General features: G+C 41.2%; 1 protein-coding gene and 1 long non-coding RNA gene across 43 annotated transcripts in view; one reads left to right on the forward strand and one right to left on the reverse strand.

Annotated features, from left to right (window-relative positions):
• Positions 1-24,605, reverse strand: part of MYCBP2 (MYC binding protein 2) — a 145,150-nt gene that overhangs the window by 85,931 nt on the left and 34,614 nt on the right. For 32 of the 42 annotated variants that reach the window (XM_083500970.1, XM_083500966.1, XM_083500960.1 and 29 more), the window contains exons 16-26: positions 23,253-23,398; positions 21,951-22,052; positions 17,840-17,947; positions 8,059-8,178; positions 6,454-6,535; positions 4,956-5,073; positions 2,487-2,691; positions 1,844-1,997; positions 1,253-1,425; positions 235-360; positions 14-141 (exon numbers count right to left, since the gene is read on the reverse strand). In XM_083500970.1, coding sequence (XP_083357096.1) covers positions 14-141; positions 235-360; positions 1,253-1,425; positions 1,844-1,997; positions 2,487-2,691; positions 4,956-5,073; positions 6,454-6,535; positions 8,059-8,178; positions 17,840-17,947; positions 21,951-22,052; positions 23,253-23,398 — 1,462 coding nt within the window. The remainder of the gene's footprint in view (positions 1-13; positions 142-234; positions 361-1,252; positions 1,426-1,843; positions 1,998-2,486; positions 2,692-4,955; positions 5,074-6,453; positions 6,536-8,058; positions 8,179-17,839; positions 17,948-21,950; positions 22,053-23,252; positions 23,399-24,605) is intronic. The other 10 variants (XM_083500972.1, XM_083500967.1, XM_083500957.1 and 7 more) reach the window with 1 other exon arrangement.
• On the forward strand, positions 26-20,087 carry LOC310706097. The gene is made up of 3 exons (XR_014525669.1): positions 26-160; positions 17,717-17,803; positions 19,711-20,087. It is a non-coding gene; the product is annotated as an uncharacterized lncRNA (long non-coding RNA).

Consider the following 24,605-nt stretch of genomic DNA (forward strand, 5'->3'; position numbering starts at 1 on the left):
AACTTTTTCTTACCTTTATTTTGGCAGTATATTCACCCCTGCCACCAAAGAGGCCAAGTCCACCAAGTAAGATGTCAGTATCGGCACAAAAGCGGATGGCTTCTACTGAGTGGGCTGAGTAACCCCAACCCCCTCCGTGACCTAAAGGGAGAAGGAAAAGGTAAGTTTTTGCACATTCAACTTCATGCACTACATACAGGAATGAAAATCTGTATTTGATACATAGATAGATACTTTCAAATCTGTTGACAATGCTATAGTCTTCTTTGGAATACACTTTCATTACAGCTTGTGTTTCTTCTTCTGTATTTGTCACGCCCATTTTTAAGTCCTGCATAGCAGCCAATGTATCAAGACAGCCTAAAAACAACAAAGAAAAATAAACTGAGCACATTCTGGTAGAAGGACTAGTGTCTGTAAGAAATTAGATCAAGCTATACGAATTGACCACACCAGACCTCCAATTAATTCTGACCAGTACTGCTAATCTAGGAAACAAAATCATATGAGGTTTAGAAAATAATGTCTGGAACAGATCTGCAGATGAATTGGAAAGAACTCCCAAATATGATTGGTGGTAACCCAGATTAGGCTTGAGTTTCTTTACATTAGACTGGAAGTTATCTGTAACAATGTTTAGAGGAATGTAACTCTCCTGCCTTCTCTTCTCACACCTCCTAAATTTTGCTCCGGGGGTTCCTCTGGAGCAGATTTAGGCAGGCAAGGAAGTTGCATGGCACAGCTTATATTTGTACTATACAATGAATTTACTGAATACTACCCATTCGTTTTAGCAAGGGTACTGAAACGACCATAGTGCACCCTTCCTGTTGCCACCTTTTCAATAAATTATCTCAGAGTAAAAGTGCTCTTATTACCAAGCAGAAGTAATTCTTTCCAAGTTCTAAACTAGGATTACCAATTTATAAATTTCTTGTTTTGCTGATCTCCGTTAGATTAAATGATGATTAGACGCTTTCAAAGTAGCTTTACAAAGTGCAGGGGTTAACAGCTTGCAAGAATCTACACAGAAGGCAGATTCATTTAGACAGGAAATAGGCTTAGTGTTTGAAACCTAAGAGAACATGGATTAACTGAAGTGCTACCATTCGACATTCAAAGTCTTCAGATAAATAATGCCTTTAAGTGAACTACTAAAGAACCAGGACATGTGAAGCTCACTTTTCTAGAAGTTAATAAAAATCACATCTCAGCATCTTAATTTCGGCTATTCCAGGTCAACTATTCATACCTAGAATGTGCAAAGCCGCATGTGACCTTGTTGTAAGAGCTTTGGACCCTGTTGGAAGAGCCAGTTCTGGGCTTAGAATACTGCAGCGGGATTGCATGTCAGGGGCAGAGGGAAGTCTGGAATCAGCTACAACTGCATTGTAACTCCACAGTTCTCTTGTATTGGGTCGAAACCTGACCAAAAGAAGATGTTTCAAACATAAAGCAAGAACGATGCAGCAGTCATCTTTTCATGCCATTACTATGAAAGTCTAATTGAATCCAAACAATGATTCTCACCCATTTTTTCACTGCCGTGTGCCAGCTACGTTTAAGCAACAGCCCCCAACCCCAATGCCATTTCTAGACACATACATCACAGTATATACTGATATAATGGTCAAGCGTCTATACTTCCTCTATAACATTGCTGGCTAAGAACTTATTTCCAAAACATTAAGTGGAAGGGAGCCAAGATTCTCCACCTAAGAACAGAAGGAACTAGCTGAAGCCACAAGTGGAATAAAGTTCAATATTCCCTAGACCATCCTTCATGAGCTCTCTCAAACCCAGATAACTATGTTCCCAGCAGCTATCTTCAGCCAACATTTACCTCCAAACAACGTCATAAACAGGATCTAGACATACACCAAATCCTTGAAGGTCCTCCTGCTCAGAATCATTAAATGTTTTGCAACTTCCGTCAACTTTATTTATCAACAGACACTTAAATGGAGGAGGCTCTGATATGCTCGCAGGAACCAAGCCTGGGGAAAAACAAGAATTCGTGTACTTAGTCCTTATTCATTCTCTCAAATGGCAATAACATAGAGAGGTGGAAACATATTTACAGTGGTGCCCCGCAAGACAAATGCCTCGCAAGACGGAAAACTCGCTAAACGAAAGAGTTTTCCGTTTTGGAGGTGCTTCACAAGACGACAATGCCTTGCGAGTTCCTGCGGGGTTTTTTTTCCTCCCCCCCCCCTTTTTCTAAGCCACTTATCAGCTGATCCGATCAGCAGATAAGCCGCTAAAAGCCGCTAATAGCGCTAATCCGCTAATCCGTCAATGGGCTTGCTTCGCAAGACGAAAAACCGCTAGACGAAGAGAATCACAGAACGGATTCTTTTCGTCTTGCGAGGCACCACTGTATTATGCTTTGAGGAAGCCAATACACCAGCAGACACAAACACAACAGGTTGACGTCAACTTCCTTACTTCCTTTCAGTTACAACAAAAGAGCAAATGAACCTTGCCTATTATGTGTCTGCTCGCAAAGATTTCTGATGTCGCAAGCACATGAGAGTTAATGAGAGCTTCATCGATGCGAAGAAAAGTCTGGTCACCGCTTGCTCCAATCCAAGTTGCTTTGCGTCCGTACTTTGATCCTATGTTAGGCATGGGTGCTGGTTTTGCATTCCAGTAAGGAATATCCAAAATGGGCCTCCCAAGTTGCCCTTTCTAAAGATGTAAATTAGAAAACGGCAATGGTTAGAAATGCAAACATTTCACGAACGAGCATTATCAAGCATCGTCAGTGCAGGAAATATAAATATGCGGCACTGTGAGGTGCCAGGGTGCGCAAATCCTATACTGGTACCTGGCCCATTAAGCAGGCCCTGATCTACACCAGCAGGCAATGACTCCTGAGGAGGCCATATCTGGACACTGCCTGAAGACTCCATCGGTGGGTAAAGGGCGGGGCTCTCTCCATCAGCTGCCTGATGGCACCGAAAGAGTCCACTTGCTACACCTTTGGCAGAAGGAAGGGAGGGGAAAGAAGGAAGGTATGAAAAGCTTCTGAGAGAGGGGAGAGGAAGGGAAGAAGGCCAGTGGAGACACTGGGAATAGACTGGGCAAGGTGGATGCCTAAATAAGACAACTCTACAGAGATTCCAGAAAGGTGTTCCAGAAAGGTGTTCAGTGTTGTGATTTCTTCAGCATGTCCATCTCTCCTTTCCCTAATAGTCCATTCTTTTTGGGAGTAAGTCCCCCCAAAAATGGACTATTAGGGAAAGGAGAGATGGACATGCTGAAGAAATCACAACACTGAAATAGTCATGAGAAAAAGAGGTCTGCTAAAGGATTTGGTGCTGGGAAGAATCTGTGCCTAAGGGGCAGCAGATGATGTGGAGCAACATTTCTGGACTCAAGCCTGATATTCATCTAAGAAGATGTAAGCTGGTGCCTTGTTTTGACCCTCAGGCTTGGTGCGACCCATGGAAGGCACAGAGCCCCCTTTTTATCAGGCAACAAATATTACGTCTCTCAATAAGCATGTAATGTCATGGTTTTACAGCTGGACTGTGAGCTCAGTTTGTAAAAAGCACCACTTGAACAGGTTATTTTGGGATTGGTTCAGATTGGCCCCAAAGCAACTCATTTAAGTTCAATGGTTTTAGATCGCTGTCTCCACCAAAAAGCACACAGCCCTCCTGCCCATTCTCCTCCCAACCTGGTTGAGCAGAAACTATGCTGGTGCTTCCATTTGGAACTATGGAGTTCTCCTATGGTTTCTGGTGGGCTTGGACCCTGCATTCCAACCTCTAGGGCTGTGCACGGCCCTCCCAATACAATTCGTCTCTGCTATCACAGTCAGGTACATTTTGGTGGGAAAGGGAAGGAAGTAATATGAGCTGAATGGAATAATGCTGAACCAAACACATCGTAAGCTGGGTCTGAACTTCAGTAGGGTTTGGACATGGCTCATAAAGAGCATGAGATGAGGCTTGAAACTGGAGAAATATCTTCAATTCAAAGACATAGTGGCATCAGTAATAATAATAATAATAATAATAGTTTATTACGGCCATAGGCCCATACAGATAAAAACAAGACATAAATAACAGCTTGTGCACGTGGGAAAAAACAGCCGCTAAAACACTACTATAACAATAAAATACTATAAGATGGAATGGCATACTACGCCTTAATTAGCTTGTGGTGCTCCTTGGCAACGCTTTTGGGTAAGGACAGCGACCAGGAACCTAGCCACTTTCAGGGTCGTATGGGTATCCTTATCCTGCAAGATTTGGGCAAGGTGGAATTTTGGTGGGGTACCCTCTAGTTTCTGAATGATTGATCCCAACAAATTTGCCCGTGGCACCTTGAATAAGGGGCAAGTGAACATAATGTGCTGAAGCGACTCTGGCGTCTCCTTATCACATTCGCACATGGCGGAGGCTTGGCCCTTTGAGAATCTATGTCTCAGGACATTGGAGGGAAAAACGTTAAACCTCGCTTTGGTGAAAGCCAGCCTATGGGCAACAGTCGAAAGGGAGGAGAGGTATGATGGAACGTGGTAAGTTAAAGTGATACCAATGTTCTGGGGCGAACAAACACCTCCCCCCAGCATATAATTTTGCTGTAAATCGATGTCATCCAGTCTTTGGCGGATCAGTCTTTGAGCAGTGATTTGATCTAGTTTTAGGGAATCTAAGGGAGAGATTCCATAGCTCAGGAGTTTGGCATGAATTCTACTAGTCCAAAGGCTGGCATCAGTAAATAAATGAAAATGCTTATTTGGACAAGCAAAGTATTCTTATTTAGTCTCCCCACCCTGATACATAGCAGAACAAAGAAAAAAAGAAAGATATATAATAAACCAGCAGACAAACAAAAATCAATCTTTAAAGCAGGCAAAAATAAATACGTATGAACTTATGCCAGTGAATAATCTTTAAGCTGTTTCCAATATGAAAATGTAATTTTAACAAAAATCTTACCGAGAAGCTTCCAAATGTGAAGACTTGTCCATCCATTAACAGAATACCTGTATGATTGCTGCCTGCAGTAACTTGTGTGCTAGGTCCTGGAAGTGCCTGTACTAGAGTAGGGCATCCCCTAAGTTGGAGCAAAGTAAGTGCCTCTTTTATTATGTATACATTCATCTTCTATCAAAAAATATAGTCCTTATGTATTTTACATGATATCAGTGAATGAAGCTGAAGTGGTACAATTAAATAGAAAATGTTTAAATGCTAAAGAACATTTGACAGTTAAATTGTGAGGATAAAGAAACCATTAGAAATATTAGAATAGTGAATAGTGCTCATAAATATAGGGCAGAATTGCACAATTTGGTAGTATGAATGGTTATTTAAATATCCATGCAATGCTACTACCCCCTCTTCCAACCTACCCACTATTTAACTCTTTTTCACTGCCATTCGGATTGTTTAACTGGTTATACTTTTCTACTGTTTTGTTTCTTGTCTGAAACACTAAAAAACAAATACTAGCTCCGTTTGTATGTCTTACAATAGAGATGTTATTAGACTCCAAATCCCATGTTCAATAGCCGATGATGATGGGATCAGGAGTCTGGTGACATAAACCACACTTACTATGTGCAAGTGAATTGTGCCTGTTTCACTACTCTTGTTTCATGGGACCACACTCAGTAAACTAAGAACAAACCTTGGCTACAGATTGTGGCTTCTTGCAAGTGAAACTAGCCGTGATCGCTTTTTTTGAATGTAACACAAAGCCAGGAACTAGGGCTTAATTAACTAAGAAAAGCAAAGACTATTTACACACAGTAAGCCGTAGTTTATGGCTTACCATGACATGAAAATGTGGCCACCGTCACACTTTTGTCTCATAAATCTAATCCATACCATGATGTATTTACTTTCCATTAACAATATTTGCCATATTGAACCCTAAATATAGTTTACATGTAGATACAAGTGAGATATATATGCATCTACATGCCTCTTGCAAAGACCTGTTTTTTGTTGTCGTAGAGAGGTATATATTCTTTAGAACAGCCACATTTCTTGCTAAGGCTTTACAAATTCGTGTAATAAAACTTAAAGGGAGAATGGGAAATGATTTATCCTGTAAAGGTCGGGGAGGAGAAATGTAAACCACCATTGTTAGCAGTAACCTTGTTATTACTATTTTTATGTGAGTCATGGCAGCTTGCTAAACACAATAAATTGAACTGCACTGAACATAGTTTACATGTGGATATCGGTGAGATATATATGCATATACACACCCATACACAAATCAGAATGTGTCTATCACTCACACAAAAGCATCAAATATTAAAGGCTAGATGTGATAGCATTATATCGCTTTGCTCTCATGGGGGAAATTCCTATTACCTTCAAAAGCATTTGAGTCAGCGTAGGGAAAATGCAAAACTGAAAGTATTCTGCAGACAGAATAAAGATGCAACAATTTCATATTTAAAACACATTTATAGTCACATACCTGGAATTAACGTCTCCATGTCCAAGCTGCCCATGCTGCCCATATCCAAATGTGTAAACATCGCCATTCTCCATCAGAACAACTAAGGGTTAAAATACGGGGCTTTAGAAGTTTGCACTTTCTACAAGTCTTCCCAGTATGAAATCTTTCCAATGTGTCCAGTAAAAACAAGAATGGGGTGCTTTCTTGGTTTTTTCAGCATTTGATGCAGAAATCATTTGGATGACATATAATTTTGCAAATTAAAAGTTCATTGAAGAACAGTTGGATAGATGTTAGCATGAATGAACAGTATGTTACTTCTAAAACAGGGGTGAGGATCCAGAGTCCCACTGGCAGATACAACCCCTGGGTCTCTCCATCTGGTCAACTGCATCCCCTCCATGCACACCCCCTGGCAGGTTTAGGCTTAGCAAAAGCTTTATTGGAGTTTCCCCCCCCCCCAAGTCTAATAGGGGGGCGAAAGGGGCATGGCCAGGGTAACTGCAGCTGGGTGACCTCCTCATGAACTCCAACGCCCTCATCAAAAACAGATCCCCTCCAGGCATTTGGGCTTGACAACAACTATTGGTGGCAATGAAGACTATTGCTTGGGGGAGGGGGGAACGACACCTACAATCTCCACGAAGACTCCCCTCCCCCGTCAGCAGTTAGGTTTGAAAAACAGCAAAAATGCTTTTTAAAAATCTAACTACTAAGGTGGGAGGGACGCAGGTGGCGCTGTGGGTTAAATCACAGAGCCCAAGACTTGCCGATCAGAAAGTCAGTGGTTGAAATCCCCGCGACGAGGTTCCCGTTGCTCGGTCCCTGCTCCTGCCAACCTAGCAGTTCAAAAGCACCTCAAAGTGCAAGTAGATCAATAGGTACCGCTCTGGCGGAAAGGTAAATGGCGTTTCCGTGCGCTGCTCTGGTTCACCAGAAACGGCTTAGTCATGCTGGTCACATGACCCGGAAGCTGTAGGCCGGCTCCCTCGGCCAGTAAAGCGAGATGAGCTCCGCAACCCCAGAGTCGGTCACGACTGGACCTAATGGTCAGGATTCCCTTTACCTTTACTAGGGTGGGAGGAGTGAAAGCACGTATGTGTGCACTGCATGCGTCTTGTGTACGCATGCGAGTCTTCACATGCTACATGGATTAGTGGGTGTGGCATCCATGCAGTATGTATTAGTGTTAATGTGAGAAGGCAATGCCCACTTTGGCTTTGTCCGCTCTTGTTTTGCCCTCCACCCCCAACTGCTGGCATGTGGCATCCAGAGGGCTGATCAAGGATAAGGATGGGGAACTAAAACTCCCATCGTTTCCCTATTTATTGGCCATGCTTGCTGGGACCGATGTGAGTTGGAAGTACAACAATTCAAGGGCCATAGGTTGCCCATCCTTAGCCAAGAGGGAATGCTTCCATAAGGTCAATGAAGTTCCCACACCGCTGTTCTAGAGGCATCAAGTATCATTTTAAGGACTGAAATGTGCATCTCGTTTATTTAATGTAAGTACATATACCACGAGCTCCCAAAGCTTTCTGAGGAAGCTATGATCGATTGAAACTCTTACAACTAACATTGGAAAAATGAAGTCAACATGACATAAATGTTTCTATTATCTACCTGAATGGTGAAATCCACAGCTAACTTGTACTGCTCGGAGTTCACAGTCAAAGCGCACTGCCCCAGGTGGGTAGGTTGTGATTTTGCTGGCATCCTTCTCACTCCTATCTCCACTTCCATCTACAAACATAATGCACAATTATACCCCATACCATTCCTCAATAAGTGGAAGGAGCAGTGAACAATAGCATAACAACTAAAAGGATTAAGCAGCGCAGGTAAAAGGTTTGGGCGCAGGGGTTATTACAGTAATAGATATTGGTATTGGTGACTATGAAAAATCAGAAGAGAATAACTGTCAGTTCTTCAGTGGTAAACTGATATTCTTCTAAAACAAGACTTAAATGTTACAGGGAACACTCAGCAAGTTCAGCAAAATCCATATTACTTAATTCAGTAATGTTAAAGGCAACCCCCCCAAAAAAGTTCCCAACATATATTTGAAGAAATTAGGAACTTCAGAATCACAATTTGTATGTACATTGATAATGTTGCAAAAGGGTATTTTGTTTAAAAATTGGATGGATACATAAAACTGTTGCTTGTGTTTAACGGATGCTGCAGTTAAAATGCAAGAGTATGTGAGAAGCAGTTTTGCTTTCTTTTCAAATATGTAGCAATTACACCACCATGCCCAGTTCACACACACAAAATAAAAATAACACTTGATTTAAACAAGCAAGCAGTGGCTGCTGTTGAAATAAATATTGAAACCTTAGTTTCGTAATGGCCACACTAATCCAGCTGCATTACAAAGAAGGGTGAGAGTCATTCCAAAGAAATGTAGCATCATAACTAACAGGATATTATTATTATTATTATTATTATTATTCAGTGTATGTTATGTTCACATTTCAAGGGCGGCATCCAAGGAAATGCTTCTGTTAGCACAAAGACCTTCAACTGAGTTACAGAACTTCCCCCTCATTCTTTCCCTCTGTGCCCCCTAGAGATTCTGTGGTCCCCCCAACCCTCCCGAATGGTTTTGCAGGGGGGACAAGAGGGGAACTTCCATTTGAGGAGCAGAAATCATTGTGCCAGCATAAACACTTAGTTAGATACCACCAAGTTTTGATTAATTCATCTATTAACAACAGAACTAAAATAGTCCCTACGAACAAAAAAAGTGCACCCTTAATCTCAGCTCCACAAATTAAAGTTGGCCATCGCTGACTGATTAATCAGCTAAAGATTCAATGATTAAACCAATTAAAGCATGCAATCCTAGTAATTAGGGCTGCAATGCAATTAAAGGGATCTTGATCAATTAATCAAAGGAGCACTGCACATCAATTACATGGGTATACTTTTTCATTCGACTGAAACAGTAGTTTAGATGGGGGAGGGGAACACTTTTTTGTCAAGTTCTGCTTTTCAATTGTTTTAAAAATAGGTACTTTTCTGAGTATGGCAAAATGAAAGGAAAAACAAACAGGGCCACATGCAGTCATCGAAGGATCAAGAGTGATTTTTATCAAATGTATGGAGTGGGGTGGGGTGGAGGAGAAACTGCAATAGATTTCAGCAATGTTTCCTATAAATCTAAGAAACCTGAGGCTTGCCAAGGTCATGGGATAGGGCTTTGAAACCATAACCTATGGCCATGGTTGATATCCCTTCCTCCTTTCAAGGATCCATACTACTCTCCATTTTTTTGTCGTTACTTCCGTGTCAGCAGATAAAGAGAGGTTTCTACAAAACAGAACTTGCGAGAAAACATTTGCTAGCACACAAATTTATATAATCCAATGCTTTTTTTCTTAAAAAAAATGTTGAGGGGTACTCTCATCTTCCTACTCATATTGAAATACTGCCCCTCAATGAGGCCAAACTTAGATTCACAAACTGTTTAGGGGTATGCGCACCCCTGTGTCCCCCCAGAAAAAACCACTGATATAATCTATCCCATGAATGGAAACTGGGGTTCTAGCTGAAAGACTGGAACTTTCTGGCACAGAACACACGACTCTCAATGAACAATCCATTAATTCCAACACTCCAAATTCAAGCAACTAAGCTTGAATTCTATGTTTAAAAGGGCCAGTTAGCATACTCTCAGAAGCCTATGAAAGGAAAGGTGACTATCTGAAAGATGGAAGCAAGTAGAAATCACTGCAAACACCTAGTTGTGAAAGCTAGGAGAAAGCTATATGAAGAAAAGGCAGGGAGGGTGACGAGATGTTCAGCACCTTAAATTTGTAACATCCCATTGCTGCGACTTGCAACAGTAATTCCCCCCGCCCCAAGGGCAAAAAAAGACAGAAATACCGGAGAGTGGGAACTGCAGGCCAACTAACTTTACGGGGAGATGAAATTAAGTACAGCGAGACCAAAGCACAGTGAAAAGGCCTCACAACTGAACATGCACAACCAAGATCCGTGTTAATTTAGAGCTAGGAAATTCAACGTTATCTGGACTAAACTGCACTAAAAAATCTGTGTGAGAGAAAAAGTCAGATGTTCAAACTGGGTCTTCAAAACTTGAAGGTTTCTAAAGCCCACTTCGTACCTATATTTTGTTCATTGTAAAAAATATTTGATGCACCTGGCCATTGATAACTATGTTCTCCAGGTTTGCAAAACTGTATTTGCAGGGTGAAGGGCAAGGCAAGGGATGGGAAAGAGGAGGAGAATACTCAAAATGGCCAGCTGGTGGACAGAAAGGAAGGCAGGAATAGGGGAGGGGGAATGTGGTTTAAATCCTGACTTCAGTAATGAAGGCTGCTGGATGGGCACAACAGAGCTCTCAGAATCCAGTTTTGAGGATAAAGCTGGATAAACTCACATATATTGTGCCAATGCAATACAGTGGTGCCCCGCAAGACAAATGCCTCGCAAGACGAAAAACCTGCTAGACGAAAGGGTTTTCCGTTTTTCAATGCGCTTCACAAGACGAATTTCCCTATGGGCTTGCTTCGCAAGACAAAAACGTCTTGCGAGTCTTGTGATTTTTTCCGCTTCCCCCCCTTTTTCTAAGCCGCTAATAGCCTTTTAGCCGCTAATCCGCTAAGCCTTTAATAGCCGCTAAACCGCTAATAGCGCTAATCCGCTAATAGGGTTGCTTCGCAAGACGAAAAAACCACTAGACGAAGAGAATCGCGGAACGGATTATTTTCGTCTTGCGAGGCACCACTGTAAATAAATAAATACATCAGCTTTAGCAACCCTGGCAAAAAAGGATCCTGCTGTATTTTAAGACACAAAACTTCAAATTCAAGCATTAACCTACAGAAACTGAAATCCAGTTTGCTTCAGAGATGCATTCTTGACCTTCATCTGAACCTATATAACTACGCCAGCTATATCCTACAGTAAATGGTTTGCTGTTTTAAGTACTACCAAATCTGTACCTGTATCTCAACACTAAATCCTTACTCTTCACAGTCTGCAACAATGGTTTGGTCTTAAAACACTTAGTAAGTGCAAAAGTCACATATTGATGACACGCTGTGGGGGACGCGGGTGGCGCTGTGGGTTAAACCACAGAGCCTCGGACTTGCCGATAAGAAGGTCGGCGGTTCGAATCCCTGCGACGGGGTGAACTCCCGTTGCTCAGTCCCAGCTCCTGCCAACCTAGCAGTTCGAAAACACGTCAAAGTGCAAGTAGATAAATAGGTACCACTCCGGCGGGAAGGTAAACGGCGTTTCCGTGCGCTGCTCTGGTTCGCCAGAAGCGGCTTAGTCATGCTGGCCACATGACCCGGAAGCTTTACACCGGCTCCCTTGGCCAATAAAGCAAGATGAGCACCGCAACCCCAGAGTTGGTCACGACTGGACCTAATGGTCAGGGGTCCCTTTACCTTTACCTTTAATATGGGATGAGAATAGCCACTATACAAAGCATTGCCTGTGGTTGACAGCTTAGGAATTTGCAATTTTCAAAAAGCCCACTTTCATTGCATTGCAGTACGTTCCAGCCATCAGCCACCTAGAACAGGGTGGGTCCATGCGTGGCCCTCAATGCCTTTTTTAGAGGCCCTCAGCAACATTTGAAGGCCCTCCCCCAGCCCTGTCACTACCTTGCCAAAGTCGGGTAAGCGAGGCACTGGGCATTGGGAAGGAGGCATGAGGGCTCTGACAGGGTCCTAAAGTACTCCTGCCTCCTTCTTCCTAGTTAGTGCTTTCCCAATCTGACCATCAGTCCATCATGATCAGTCTTATCTATACTGCTGCTCCCAAGCATTACAGGAAGGAGTTATCCACAATACTAAGAACTAAACCTGGAAACTTCTGCATGCAAGCCATGTGAATTATTCTCTGAACTATGGCTGCTCTGCAATTCAATTGCTTAAAGTTGAGTCAAACTACGTATATAAAGTAACATATTTATTGATGAAATAGAGTTCTGGAAAGACAAACTGACTAATCAAAGTTGCCTTTCCAAGCACAGCTTATACTTATGAAATGTGTTAAGCACAAAACCACGTTTTATTTAAAAAAAGTTTATAATTTTAAAATTGTGCTCTTTGTATTTTATATTACAGCCAAGTTAACAACCCAATAACATCGCCTTACTTGTTGAATTATGCAGCTTTCAATATACTGTAATTTTAAAGAGTAGTATTCATTTTAAAAGTGCATAGGCTTTATCAAACTCTATTTCTCAGATGCTACATGTTTTGTTTCATCTCTATTTATATTCAGTTGTTGAATACATTAGACGTGTTGCACAGAAACTCAAGTCCATTTCATCAAGAATGAATTTTCACATCAGTTGAGTCGAAATAATTATGATGATTTTAATGGTCACTAGAACTATGCAAACTGAGCGTTTAGAATTTAAAAACAGATGTTTCTTAACAGCTCCATGCCTTTATTCAAAAAACAAAAAATATCCTTCTTTAACCCTGAAATGATGCACAACTGTTTACTGCAAGTGAAGACTATGAACACACTCACATACACTCTTCACTACTTTTGTCCTTAACGGTTTGTGTTCTCTGATCAAGGACAAATTGAATTGTTTAAGGAAGGCCTTGGACCTTATGGTTAACTATAAGAAACAGTCAAAATAAAAAAAATTCCTTCCAGTAGCACCTTAAAGACCAACTAAGTTAGTTCTTGGCATGAGCTTTCGTGTGCATGCACACTTCTTCAGATACACTGAAACAGAAGTTGCCAGATCCTTCTATATAGTGAGAAGGTGGGGAGGGGTATTACTCAGAAAGGTGGTGGGAATGGGAGATTGGCAGATAGCTGAGATGAGCCTGTTGACGACTCTTAACAACTGCAATAGGTCTTACAGGAAAAGGCAAGGGGTGAGAAGGTGAAAAATGGCTTAGTTATGTATAATGAGATAAGAATCCAATGTCTTTGTTCAGACCAGGTCTCTCCATGGTTTTAAGTTTGGTAATGAGTTGCAATTCAGCAGCATTTTTTGCTTTTGAGCTATCAAACCATTGCTAAGAGCTTGGGGATTACAATAATTGTGAGTGATTTCCACGTGTCAGGGAGATTTGCCGGCCAGAATTCCATTAAACAACAAAATTCCCTTATAATGTTTATAGAATTCATTAATAAAATGGTCAGGGCACAGTGACTTATTTTAAGAGAACTAATCACTTCTTTGATTTCTTCCTTAGCGATATATGAATTAAGCCCACATCTCTCCTCGCCTGTTAATTACTGAATTTGTATTTTAGATAAGTAAGCTTAAATTACTTTGGTCTCAGTATGTCCTGATGCATACCATTACTCATAGAAAGTTGCAAAAGCCTCAAAGATCTCCACTGGATTCCAAGTTCATGTACTATTGCTTAACTGAATTTTATATACAGCATGCTCCCCCCCCTCTTTTTTGCTTTATTCCATTTGCTAACAACCAAGATTCCCTACTCCCATATTCATAAAATCTGTTTCGTATAGGGTAGATCAATCATTGCTGTGGACATTCAGAAACTTCAATTCTTTTCTTTTCATCTCTAATTTCCTAAATATGTTTTTGAGCCAGATTCACCTGTACTAGATCCGTTTTTTGTTGCCTATTCCTATTTTTAATGGCAGCTTTCTCTGAAGCACACCCCACGTACTGTAGCCTTCACTGTCTCCCACTGTGGTAAGAGAAACATTTGTTGTATTGTTTTAAGAAAAGTAATGAAGTTAGCTATCTTGTATTTTGTCTGCAGAGGAGTCAAAAGCTTGACCATTTTTTCAAGGCAGTCATTTCTACTGAAACTGGAATGTGATCAGTAATGCTTATCTCCCCTATGCCTACGCTACGTACAGCTGGGAACAGACCTTCCAAGAGAAACACAGTTCTGCAGACTGGCAAATGGAACATGGAGCAATGATCTGCAGAATGACTCTCAAACCAGACATCCCACAAATCACATTTTCCAAGCAAGTGTAGCAATTTTGTTTTATTTTTTCTGTAACTGTTTAACTAAGTTGGGCTGCCAATTCTTTCCTAAAGTTGTTAATGTTAAGGTTAGCTTGGTTTGAGTGAGCCATTCTTTGAGATGTGGGTGCCATCTTGTCACCTTGCATTTGCTGGGAAGGGCCTGGGTCCATTCTTTTCAAGAGGTTGAAACTCCATTCTTCCCCTTTCGAAGTGTCAGGCACCAGGTGCCAAGGAGTATGGGTCACATTAGGGGGCTTTGATCACCATGGGAGCAGTATTTATAACTGGAAGAAACCAGAGCTAGATGTAGCCCTTCCAAAGTTTGGCTAGCCATGACCCCATACAGCCCAAATTCTGAGCTGTATTTTTCTCACTTGCTTTTGACTGTTCAAATATCCAGAGACTTTTATGAGTGACAGGCACTCTGAATCTGCTCACTATAGCATGACTAAATCCAACAATCTATGCAAAATATTTGTGGATAGCCCCTTGGCCACTCCCCTTCATTCTCAAATCACATCCCCCCTCTCGGACTTACAAACTATCCACAACTAGCTACTGTAAAAGAGGTGGATATTGAACACACACTTAAGCTCACCATCATCAACTGTATTCTTTTGAATCTCATTGCCATTCAACTCCCACCTTTTAATTTTCACCTTTATATGCCTGCAAAACTAAGAGTTAATGCATCTGACAAAGCAAGTGGACTTCAGTCCATGAAACCTTCTGCCATAACAAATCTGTTAAGTCTTTAATGTGCTATAGGACTCCTTGTTGTTTTTACTTGGAATTAAGTTCTTGCGTTGAAAGTTTTTAATTACTGAGACTGAATGGAGTTCATAGACCTTGAACACAAAACTCCACTTAGTTAGCCAAAGCTTTCTTCATTTCAACGCTATAATTTTGGTCCAGAGGAAAACTCGTTTTGTTAATCCTGTGTTACACTACTGGGAGTTAATAAAAGAAAAGAAATTCAAATGCAATAGTCTCTTAATTCCAATGGGAATGTTCTAAAATTTAGGTTTCCCTCTCAACAGGCTAAACCCACAATCCTAACTAACCCTACTTACTTGGGAGTAATCCACACCAGTTCAACAGGACTTACTTTTGAATAGGCATGGTTAGGGCAGTGCTATAAAATCCAAGCAGGGAAGCTTAACTGGTTTTTGAATCTAGCATTTGTTTCAATATCATATGGAATTTCCAAGTGTTCAAACCTGACTCAGCTGTGTAGAGACAGCTCTCAACTGCAAGCATTTACATCCATAAAACCAGGCTGCTAAAGTTAATGAAATTATGCAACAATGACTTGTTAAACGGCTTTCCCCATCAGATAATGATAAGCATGCATGCTTTTGAGTTTAAGGCATCTACACAGCATTCTTAAGGAAAGGATTAAGGTACAAAATAAATAATCAACTGTGGGGCTGATTTAAAGCCTGCAATATATTGGTTGCTCACTAGAGCATCAGCAACCTTAAACATCAAAAGCTTTGGGTTCTTGTTTTTAAAAAAATCACTATTCAAAAATATTTTCTTGATACCAGCAAGGCTAATGCAGAAGGAAATGGGAACTGCTGTTGCTGCTTCATCTTCAGACACCTGCTGTTTGCCGCTTTTTTGTTTACAGCACTGAAGCACCAGATCTGCCTGGAGAAAGGAGAGGCGGAGAGCAGGCTGACCAGCAAGCGCTGCTTACTCTTTCGGACTGATTCAGCTCCTCTGTGCAGCAGCTGCCCTCCATAAAATTACCCAACGTGCAATTCTCCCCATGAGCACTGCATGCTGGGGATCTTATAGAAGGCAGCTGCTGCACAGAGGAGCCAAATCAAAACCGAAAAGGTCACATGCACCAGGTTCCTGGTGGGTAGAGGGTCAACCAATGAGTGGGAGCTATGTAGTTCAAGAAAGCTGGTGGGCTCCTTCAAGCTCATAGGTCCTTGGCCAGTGCTCCATCTCCCCCATTGTTGTCCCTGCTTGTTCCTATAGCACTCTCACCACATTCAGTGATAACACGAAGAGCTTCACACACACACACACACACCCCACCAAGATATCACATGGATTTAAACCACTAGGAATCTTCCTGACCCTATATGTTAAAACCATGTTTTCAATATGAGTTCAACATCTAGAGCCCATGTTCAAACAGAACGACTGTACAACTGAAATTAGGTTAATGTGGAGTGTCAGTACTTCCTTCCCCTGCCACTGCCACACACACACACACACACACACACACACAATATATGGATATACGGTAGATATAGATAGATTTGCAGGAGGGATGCCTATTCTACACTTATTAAAAGGTTACACATTTCAGGATTCTGAGTAATAACAACAGTAATCATTTTATTATTTATATCCTCCAATCTGACTGGGTTGCCCCAGCCACTCTGGGCAGCTCCCAGAAAAATAGAACACAATAAAACATCACACATTAAAACCTCTCTAAACAGGGATGCCTTCAGATGTCTATGGGAAGTCATATAATAGTTTATCTCTTCGACATCCGATGAGAGGGTGTTCCACAGGGTAGGCACCACTACCGAGAAAGCCCTCTGCCTGGTTGCCAGCAACTTTACTTCTCGCAGGGAGGGAACTGCCAGAAGGTCGTGAGAGCTGGATCTCAATGTGCAGGCTAGATGGTGGGGGTAGAGATGCTCCTTCAGGTGTACAGGGCCGAGGCCGTTTAGGGCTTTAAAGTTCAGCACCAAGTAAGTGGTAGTGAGGCATGTATTCTTTATGAGTAAGGACCTGACCTGAATAGTCCAGAGCAGGTGTAAGCAGTATACAGCCCATGAACCATCTCTAGCCCAATGGGTTATTTTTCAGCTGCATTGCCACTGCAAGCTCTGTTGCTACCAGTAGCAGACGGCATGGCGGGCAGCAATAGTTGCCTGACTTCCCAACAACTGAGTTGATGCTGCTCAGTGGGAAGCGGAAGGGCAGGGGGGCAGGGTGCAAACCCCACCATGTTGTCCACTACTGCTTGCTATGAAAAACACAAGTGCTTCCTTCAAGGTCAGACGGGAATGCCTGTTTCCCAACAATGGTTGCTATCAGTTTCAGGATTTCAAAGTACACGCTGTAGACAAAAATACGTATTTTATATCCAGCCAGCATATAGTCACCAATCCTACCAGAAGGAATTCTTTGATCTCATTCCCGTTTTTCATTAAGAAAACAAAGCAATGAAACAAGAGCATGCATTAAAGGAAAGGGAAATTAAAATGAAAGTAATGCACATTTTCACATATTCTCACAGGAAAAACAGCTCAACATTAAAAATGTGTTTTCCTTTCTCCTCAGGTTACTGAAGATTAGCCAGAAGAGACAGCAAGTTTTGTGAACTTCTTTTAATACCCAGTGGATAGAAAAATAACTTGAAGAATAGGTGTAAGTCCAGCCCAATCAATAAGGAAGACCAAATACCTTTATGCTTGTCCCGGTTATGCTTTAGCTGTGTTGGATGGGGTCTTATTCTGGCTAGAGCCTGCTCCCGATGGTTCATAAAAATAGGACCAGGAAATACAAGGGGGCCTGAGGAGAAAATTTTTTGCACATGCATAGGAAAGCTCACAAAATGGAAACTGTGTTCAACAAACAAAAAAAAGAATCAAATTAAAAGCATGGAAAAGGATGCAATAATCAATACTCAATATTTCATACTTTTGGAACAGATATCAAAATCTAATTAGAATCTGAGTACATCTGAAATCTTACATAATGGCACGAGAGTAAAACACTGTGGTGTTGTTGGGTATGAATACTGGAGCTCAGTTCCCCCCTTCCCCCCTCCCCAATCAGTTTTTTCCCCTCTCGCAAATAAAGCCAGTACACACCAATCCTAAATGTACAAACTATTTTCTCCAACCGGAAAACAGACTGTAAATTTGAAGCTAAGCAGGCGTCATATGCCATCATGCATTGAGCAACCAGACCTGCACTGGACCTGCCTAATGTATGTTCAATGTAGCATAATAATAATAATATAATAATAATAAAATAATAATAATAATAATAATAATAATAAATTTTATTTATATCCCGCCCTCCCCAGCCGAAGCCAGGCTCAGGGCGGCTAACAACAATATGGTCATATACAAAGATCCTATTACGATTGATCCCTATTATTCTGATAGCTATCAAAGACATAATCAGGCCTACGTACATAGATTTCTATTCTACTATGACCGTCAATGACTAGACATAAGACAGGTCTGAACATGGGTAGTCAACAGAATGAGGTCAGCTCAGAATATCCCAATCCCTCTCCTGTGGGTAGGAACCATCTGCACAGGGCAACATGACTATTATGCAAGTATTTTGTGGGCAAAATAAAATTAATAATAATAATAATAATAATAATAATAATAATAATAATAAAATTTTTATTTATACCCCACCCATCTGGCTACCAACAAAGCAAACTGACTCCAAAATCTAGTACTACAGAATGCAGCGTGGAAAAATAAACATTATCTATTACCTACATAGTTACACATTTAAGCACAATCACTATACAGTGGTACCTCGGTTTTTGAACGTAATCCATTCTGGAAGACCGTTCAACTTCCAAAACATTCAAAAACCAAAGCATGATATCCGGAAGCCACAAAACCCAAAAAGCAGGTATTTTTACAATCGTGAAGAGGGAATTGTAAAACTACTGAACATCAACAAGAGCCCAACAACAAGTTTATCTAAACACCAAAAGCCTGGATACTTTGCTATTTTCTCTGAAAGAGAAAAATATAAAATATCAGGAGAGTTGGGCTGTGAGAAAGACCAGTCCAGAAGTCCTTTGCTCCTTCCACTGCTGATTATAATCTATCAGCTCCCTGGCCCTCTCAGTGCCACATGTGCTGATCTGTAGGTGACCTAGAGAAACTGCATGTCTTTTTTGTTGTTTTTTAAAAGATATGTTACAATCAAATGGTAAGACGGGTTTTTCCAGAAGATATTCTGCCAGAAGTTTGGGTTTCATGCATTTACTCAATACTATCTATTTATTTGATTTATACCCTGCCTGTCATCATAAGCTCTCAGGGCTGTTCTTCCAGGAATACCAATGTCACAAATCATGATGCAGAGGAATGTGCACCTAGAACAACAACACAGGTGGTCTCAGATCTTGCAATACTTGGTAATGGTTTCATGTTGTCTACTTCCTCGCAATAAAAACAAATGAAGCAGTTGACAAATGCACATTGAGTCCATTCTAAAGAGAATGGACAAAAGAACACACTCTGCCCAATACAAAAATCCCAAAGAAAGACCTTAAATATTCCATTCCTTTTTAGAAGACCGTCTATCAACAAGAGTTTCTTGCAAGTCGCATGCCTGAACAGACCAATCAGCACTAATTTCAGATCACTGCATTCCTCCTTTACTGTGCAGAGGTGTCCTGCCACATCAGTCATCCTCTGTGTTGCAACTATTCTGAGACCATCCAACATGAACTGCTCAAGATTTCAAATGAGCCTAATGTTTTCAGAATAGAAATAAGCTAGCAAGATCAAAAGCTGAGGTTTGGTTTCTTCAGCTAAGGTTTGCCAATTTCTTTTGTGCACCTTAAATGAAATCTTACTATCCCGTACCAAAAAATCGTTAAAATTATATATTTTTACCTTAAAAACCAGCTATTTTGTTCCTTCATAATAATCTGGTATGTATTCAAATACCCACATAAAAAAGCAAACTGCACTAAAAAAGTGAGTACCGTATTTTTCGCCCCATAAGACGCACTTTTTCCCCTCCAAAAATGAAGGGGAAATCGGGGTGCGTCTTATGGGGCGAATGCCTGCAAGCCTCGCGCGCCCGGCAGGAGGTCCCGCCGGGTGCGCGAGGCTTGGGGCGGCAGCCTGTCACCCGAAGCACGGGGAGCCCTCGGGAGGGCTCCCCCTGCTTCGGGCGAGTGTCTGCAAGCCTCGCGCACCCGGCAGGAGGTCCCACCGGGTGCGCGAGGCTTGGGGCGGCAGCGGACTGCTTGCGCGCACCTAGAAGCTTGGGGCGCGCTGAGCTCAGCACGCCCCAAGCTCCTGGTGTAGCGCAGTGATCCGCTAGCCCTGGGAGAGCCCCGCGGCTCTCCCAGGGCTAGCGGACTGCTTGCCGGCACGCAGAAGCTTGGGGCGCGCTGACCTCAGCTTGCCCCAAGCTTCTGGATTAGCGCAGGGGTCCGCTAGCCCTGGGAGAGGCGCCCGGCTTTCCCACGCTAGCGGAGACCTCGCCGGCACGCAGAAGCTTGGGGCGCGCTGAGCTCCGCACACCCCAAGCTCCTGGTGTAGCGCAGCGCACCTGGGGGGGAAATAATTTTTTTCCCTTTATTTTCCCCCCCAAAATCTAGGTGCGTCTTATGGGCCGGTGCGTCTTATGGGGCGAAAAATACGGTAAAAATATTAAGCACTGCTTGAGTGCATGCGACTAATATTAAAACACAGCACTGGCCCGTTCTACCCTAACAGAAACACAGATTTTTTTTTCTAGCTCCTAAACGTTACATGAAAAGTATTCCTCCTTGAAATACAGTCTTACACCTCACATGACTATGAGAAGGTAGGCTTTCATGGTTTAATTTTGTGTTTGGGTACTAAGAACAAAATACGCTAACTGTGCCCACTGTGAAGGTGCACACACACACACACACACACACATAATTTGACCCTTTCCTCATTAATACACACAGAAGTGGGACCCAAATCCTTTCCCAGACAGGGTTTCTTGGAATTTTAAAAGAAAAACACACAGGGCACTATCACAGCTGGCCTACTGCATTTTGCAGCATTCTATCAATCTATGCCACAGAACAAAAATGAAAGATAATCCTGTGACAATCTAAAGACAAATTAAGAAATTGTAAAATATTTCATGCTGTCCTGAACATATAACATTCCCTTAAGAAAGGGAAATCCTTCAATTGCCTATAAGACAAACAAACTAATCTTCATGCACTGGTATCCTACATGTTGATGTAGGAGCAAAACCCAACATATCTGTCTTTAAATCCTCATTCCATCTGCCAAATCCATGAACTCAATGCACTTTAAGTAGTTCACCTTTTGCTTTTTTAAAAAAGGAAACGAAATAGGTGGAGTTATGTTGGCGCATCCTATTAGTTTCAGAACTCATTGAAGCCCTAAGTACCTAATAAACTCTTGAACTAATCATAGCAGTATTTAAGGCAGACCAAAAAGTATACTATGTTCCTTTACAGAGCCACCTCCCTGCTCCTCTTAGATTATTTGCTGTAATAGATGTTTCAGATGGCACAGAAAAGGTTCATCTTGGGGGAAAGTAGATTCCAAGTTTTTGCAGTAGCCCAGGAAGATAGATTTAGCTATTCATTGTGGAAAGAAGTCAACCTCTATGACTCTGTTCTCCATTAAAGCCCAACAAAGCAGCAATATAATCTCAGACTGGTTTGTAGTCACAGCCCTTTTACATTCATTTCTGGGATTTATAAGCTGATTTTTGTACGTCAGTTTCTCAGAATCATGTTTATCCACTTAGACTTAAGTCTTAAATAGAAGCTAGTTCTGCTGACCTCTCCCTTCTTCCAATCTGTGCCTCCTATTCACACGCTGCCGCTTTTCTTCTTGTCGCAACTGCAGGTGTTCTTCGATATTAACTCCAGGCACAGGGACAGCTGGAGAAAAACAGAAAGGGAACTGTGAATTCTCATACGGTCAGCATACGAAACGCATACTATCATTTCTAAAACACTTTAAAAAGAACATAAGGCTCTGAATCAAAGATATAGCTGCGTGAGAGTGCTGTGCTTTATCTATCTGCATGAGAAAAAAACAATTTTAGGAATAGAAGGGGGATCACTCTATTAGACAATTCTCTGTTCCTGCCATTGCCTCTAAAGTTGCACTCTTCTGAAGTGTCCCCCAACTGTCTGGAGCTGGGTGTTTTTTCTGAAACTTTTTTTTACTAAAGGAAAAATTGGAAACACTAAGAAACAAATTAAAAAACCCTAAAGAAATATTCTCTTGGCAGATGAGTGAAAAGCTTTTTAATACAGTTTTACTCTCACAAGGCAACCTACAATATTAAAGAGGGGTACCATATTAAAGAGGGTACTGTCACCTTCATGAGAGGAGCAAGATAGATCTTTGTTGTTTGTGAAATGTTGCTTGCCTTTTTTGCAGAACATTTGGTTTAAGTTTGAGATACTTGAGTCTCTTTTGTTGATTTTTTTTTTTAACCTCTTCCCTCGCTTAACTGTTAAGCTAAGCACATCTACCTGATTAGAAAGCTCCACTTAACAAAGTATGGCTTACTGCTGAGTAAAAATGCATAGGATTGCTCTGTAAATTTCTCAAATATATCCAATAGTACAATTTTATATGCTAACTAAAATGCATTTTATGCTGAGGAAGCAGTAAAATAATTGTTGGCTTTTAAAGAAGGTTAGTATTGAATATATTTCTATTTCCCACAAGACTTTTATTTTTCTCAGAAAAAAATGGGGCAGGAAGACACCCAGTGTTAGTCATACTCTGAATAGACCCTTTGAAATCAACGGATTTAAGTCAAAGTTACATAAATCCACTGATTTTAATGGGTATACTTTGAGTACGATTTATATCACCCAGCTTTCATCCATGGTTTCAAATTGCCCAGAAATTTAACATCTCTGGCTCAAGAGTAAATTTCATCCCAAATTAAAATGCCCAGAGCATATTTAACATTCTTAAACTACAATACTACGTTTAGGTATAGTTCTTAAGGAAGACTGGTTTTAAATGCAGCACAAAGTCAGCTCAAGAAAATGACTGGTAACATTAAGCTTAAACCCCTTTCCAAAGGTTTCCATGTTTCCCATTTTCAAATCACTTACCTAGCAGAAGGTCCAGTGGTATCATCTCTTTTACGGCATCAAGAATTCCTCTTTGCCTTGCTTCCTGGCCATCGAGTTCTCTAGCACAGGCTTTGCAACACCCACATACAGCACAGCCAGACTCACCAGAACCACAACCACAGATTCTGAGAAAAGCACAGATATTTTATTACCCAAAGAGGAAATACTCTCAACACTCATGCATATAACTAAGATCAAAACCCACTTAGCTCTTTAACCATGGTTTGCTCATTGTGCCACAAATATATTTCATACTTCAGTGCTCCCAGATAGAATCAGCAATATTGCCTGTAATTAGTCTTTGGCATCTCAATCCCTGATAAAATTTATTTATTCAAAAGACTTTTAGGCCACCTTTAATGGCAAATGCCCTCTCAAGGCAGATTACAAAGCAAAAGTATACAATCACAACAAAAAACATAATTAATAAAAATCAATTAAAAGCCAAAAACAATTCAAATACAGACTAAAATATATCTGCAAAAAACCATCTCAAGCAAAGACCAACAAGAACAGATGTGGTAGTTAATTATTATTTTTAATTTCACAAAATTTCAATTGGGGGGAAAACCTCAAAGTAGTTCTTGTATCCATGAGTGTTCTTGTATCAATGACTTCCCATTGACAATGCATTCCAAAAGCACACCAAAGAAAATATACTCTCCCTAACGCCCGATGACCTGACAGCTCTGAGAGAATACCACGTAAGGAGGGATATCTTGAGAGCCTTTTAACTCACAAGCATAAAATCATACCACCTACTCCCGGTGTTGAACTTTGCAATCCATCACATCACTGCAAGCAAAATTCTATGTGAATAATTCTTTTCTCTAAATATACACTATATTTTCCCTAGACTATAATCACACACTTTTCCGAGACTTAAAGGTGGGGACAGGGTGGAGAGTGCCTAAAACCTAGAGAATTCATGCTAGCAACTTGAAGATAAGTTTTAAATTTTATTTATTTATTGTTGTTGCTGCTGTTAGGCAAAGAAGCCCCATTGGCGAAGGGCTGCCAGTCAGAAGTAGAAAATATGCTCTGCATGCAGAAGGTTCCCAGGTGCAAAGCCCAGCATCACCAGGTAGGGCTAAGATAGAACCCAGTGTGAAAACTTGGAGACACAATGCCTGTTAAGTGTAGACGCTACTGAACTCGATGGACCAATGCTCCGATTCTGCGTAAGGCAGCTACAATAATAATAATAATAATTTATTATTTATACCCCGCCCATCTGGCTGAGTTTCCCCAGCCACTCTGGGCGGCTTCCAATCAAGTGTTAAAAACAATACAGCATTATACAGTGGTACCTCTGGTTACGTACTTAATCCA

This window comes from Podarcis liolepis, assembly GCF_965112155.1.
Source record: "Podarcis liolepis genome assembly, chromosome: 4".
Taxonomy (NCBI): Eukaryota; Metazoa; Chordata; class Lepidosauria; order Squamata; family Lacertidae; genus Podarcis; species Podarcis liolepis.